This window comes from Brassica oleracea, chromosome C3 (genome assembly GCF_000695525.1).
Source record: "Brassica oleracea var. oleracea cultivar TO1000 chromosome C3, BOL, whole genome shotgun sequence".
In the NCBI taxonomy this organism is placed as follows: domain Eukaryota; kingdom Viridiplantae; phylum Streptophyta; class Magnoliopsida; order Brassicales; family Brassicaceae; genus Brassica; species Brassica oleracea.
Window position 1 is genome coordinate 25,069,283 of NC_027750.1, and position 2,314 is coordinate 25,071,596.

The window sequence follows — 2,314 nt, forward strand, 5'->3', positions numbered from 1 at the left end:
ATCCCATTAATTGATAAAATCATGTGAAACATAACCTTGTAAAAAAACATAATCTATACGGTTAATTCATTATCTTGAAATTTATAATATGTTATCAATAAGTAACACTGTAACAGATATATAAAAGGGATTGATAAACTAAGCAGAAAACCAATCCGAACGAAAGATATAAGGTGGATGAATTTAGAAAGAAAAGCAAAAGAAACATGAAAATACATAGAAATAGTTAAAACATAAAAAGGAAGAATGAGCTGGTAATAATCAAGTATTATTTTTAGTCAAAAAAAAAAAAATCAAGTATTAAGGTAAGAAAGTTCATGAATAAAGAGGCTTTGACAGCATGAAAAAAGAATGTAAGAAGTTATTAACAAAGAAGAGGTCTGGTGTTTTGTGTTAGGCTCGGCATGCCCGAACCCAACAACTTGTAACATCCCACACAAACTCATCTCTATATATAGACACTTTTCTTTGGCTAAAACTTGGTGCAATATACACACACACACACACACTTGCAAACACTCTCATAATCCCTCCCAAACAACCCCAAAACTAACAAAAACTTGTTCTCTCATGGCATCATCTGATCCTCAGTTCTACACCGATTTCAAATGTTCCGGCGAGACTTCTTCTCAGTTTCACGGCTCTTCTTCATGTCCTGACATCTCAGCTCTATCCAACTACGTCGGCGATGGTTTCAATTCCTTCAACACATCTTCTAACCAAGAATCCACATTTTTGCCCCAAGTTTTTGGGATTTCTGACGTTTTTGTGCCGGAGTACATCAACCACTACCAGAAAAGGGGTGTGAATAATGCCACACAATATTTTCATGGTGGAGATCAAGAATATTACGGCTATTCACCGGAGATCAAGCCCTTGTTCTGTCAGTCCTCTGGAGAGCAATCTTGGGTATATATGCACGTTTCCACATCGTATATTATCTCAAATGGATATAAATACGTAAGAAAATCAAATAAGATATATTTGTATGAAGCAGGGAAATAGTGAAGGAGTGATACAAGCTGAGCCGAACACAAAAGTGGGACGCTATTCGGTTGAAGAACGTAAAGACAGAATCATGAGGTACTTGAAGAAGAAGAACCAACGCAACTTCAATAAGACCATCAAGGTACGTACACACGTATATACTCATTCTTAAAGCAAACTGTATTTAAAAAAAAACTGTATTCTATGTAATGTAGATCTTAAAAGCAAATTTACCTCATTTATTTGATAATTTTTTTGAAGCTACAATTTTGCAAATTTGAATTATCGAAAAATTTTACATAATTTTTTTTCTCTTTTAAATGCTACATACAATAGTTTATTGTTTCTTGAATAATTAATGGTAAACCTTTCTAACTAAGTTTTGTCTGGATATAAATCTCTAACTAGAGATTTACCGATATTCACAGTTTGTTTCTTATAATTTAATCCATTAGTTAGCTTAGAGGTTTTCAGTTTCATCTTTATTTTAGTTTATGGGTTTTTACTAGAATCAAACTTATTCCGAGAGTTTTAGCATTAAATGAATATTTTAATGTCCACAATAGTATGAATGTCGTAAAACCCTAGCTGACCGGCGTGTTCGTGTTCGAGGACGATTTGCCAGGAACAACGACACATGTGAACAACAATCTCACGCCTCTAAGAATCACAACAATCATTCTGAAAAAGACGAAGATATGTTTTCTGGATCAGACGACTATCTAATCCAGGTTTTACTAAATATTCGTATCGTTATTCCAAACAGTATTGTATTTACAATAATCAGTTGTAAAAACTAATTAACCAATATTGTATTCCAATTTTAGCAGATGAAAAACGACGATGGTTGGCTTCACGAAGCAATGTGTAATCTGATTTATTTTCCTTGTGAACTGTACCCTCCTAGTGATGATGCTCATCATCCAAATACATGAAGCTTATTAGTTTAGTTTAATTATAAGAAGCTTAATTACTTTATGATAAATTTATAATGTACTAACTATTCACGGGGTTATAATGAGCATGAAGATTCTGCCTAGTAAATATATAAAAGAACTTCATTTGAACATCATAGTGTCTTTGACGTGAGAGTAACTCAGCCAATCTGAATACAAGAGCAAGTTATTCCTGTTTATATACATTTTTTTTTAATATAGAAACTAAGACCATCTCCAACAATAGATATGGTCTTAGAGTTCTAAATCATTTTTTAATTGAAAATAATCAAATTAAAAATTTTAGATACTTATTTAGTTTTAACCCCTCCAATGATAGAACCAATTAAAGGTTCTAAGTTTCAAAATTCTATAATTAAAAAAACTTATAA

General features: G+C 32.2%; 1 protein-coding gene across 4 annotated transcripts; it reads left to right on the forward strand.

Annotated features, from left to right (window-relative positions):
• Nucleotides 1-498: 498 nt before the first annotated feature.
• On the forward strand, nt 499-2,003 carry LOC106333697 (two-component response regulator-like APRR1). Of its 4 annotated transcripts, none has more exons than XM_013772109.1 (4): nt 499-909; nt 995-1,129; nt 1,554-1,718; nt 1,815-2,003. In XM_013772109.1, the coding sequence occupies exons 1-4, from the start codon at nt 571-573 to the stop codon at nt 1,920-1,922; spliced, it is 747 nt and encodes a 248-aa protein (XP_013627563.1). In that variant the 5' UTR covers nt 499-570; the 3' UTR covers nt 1,923-2,003. The 4 variants fall into 4 exon arrangements, with proteins under 4 accessions (XP_013627563.1, XP_013627565.1, XP_013627564.1 ...); XM_013772111.1 differs by having other exon boundaries at nt 1,818-2,003; XM_013772110.1 differs by having other exon boundaries at nt 998-1,129.
• Nucleotides 2,004-2,314: the final 311 nt, after the last annotated feature.

Bases quoted from the DNA above. Each gene is read 5' to 3' on its own strand.
- LOC106333697 (XM_013772109.1), top strand. From the start codon at position 571: ATGGCATCATCTGATCCTCAGTTCTACACCGATTTCAAATGTTCCGGC. The intron at 910-994 runs GTATATATGCAC...ATTTGTATGAAG, and splicing joins CCTCTGGAGAGCAATCTTGG to CAGGGAAATAGTGAAGGAGT. The intron at 1,719-1,814 runs GTTTTACTAAAT...TTCCAATTTTAG, and splicing joins CAGACGACTATCTAATCCAG to CAGATGAAAAACGACGATGG.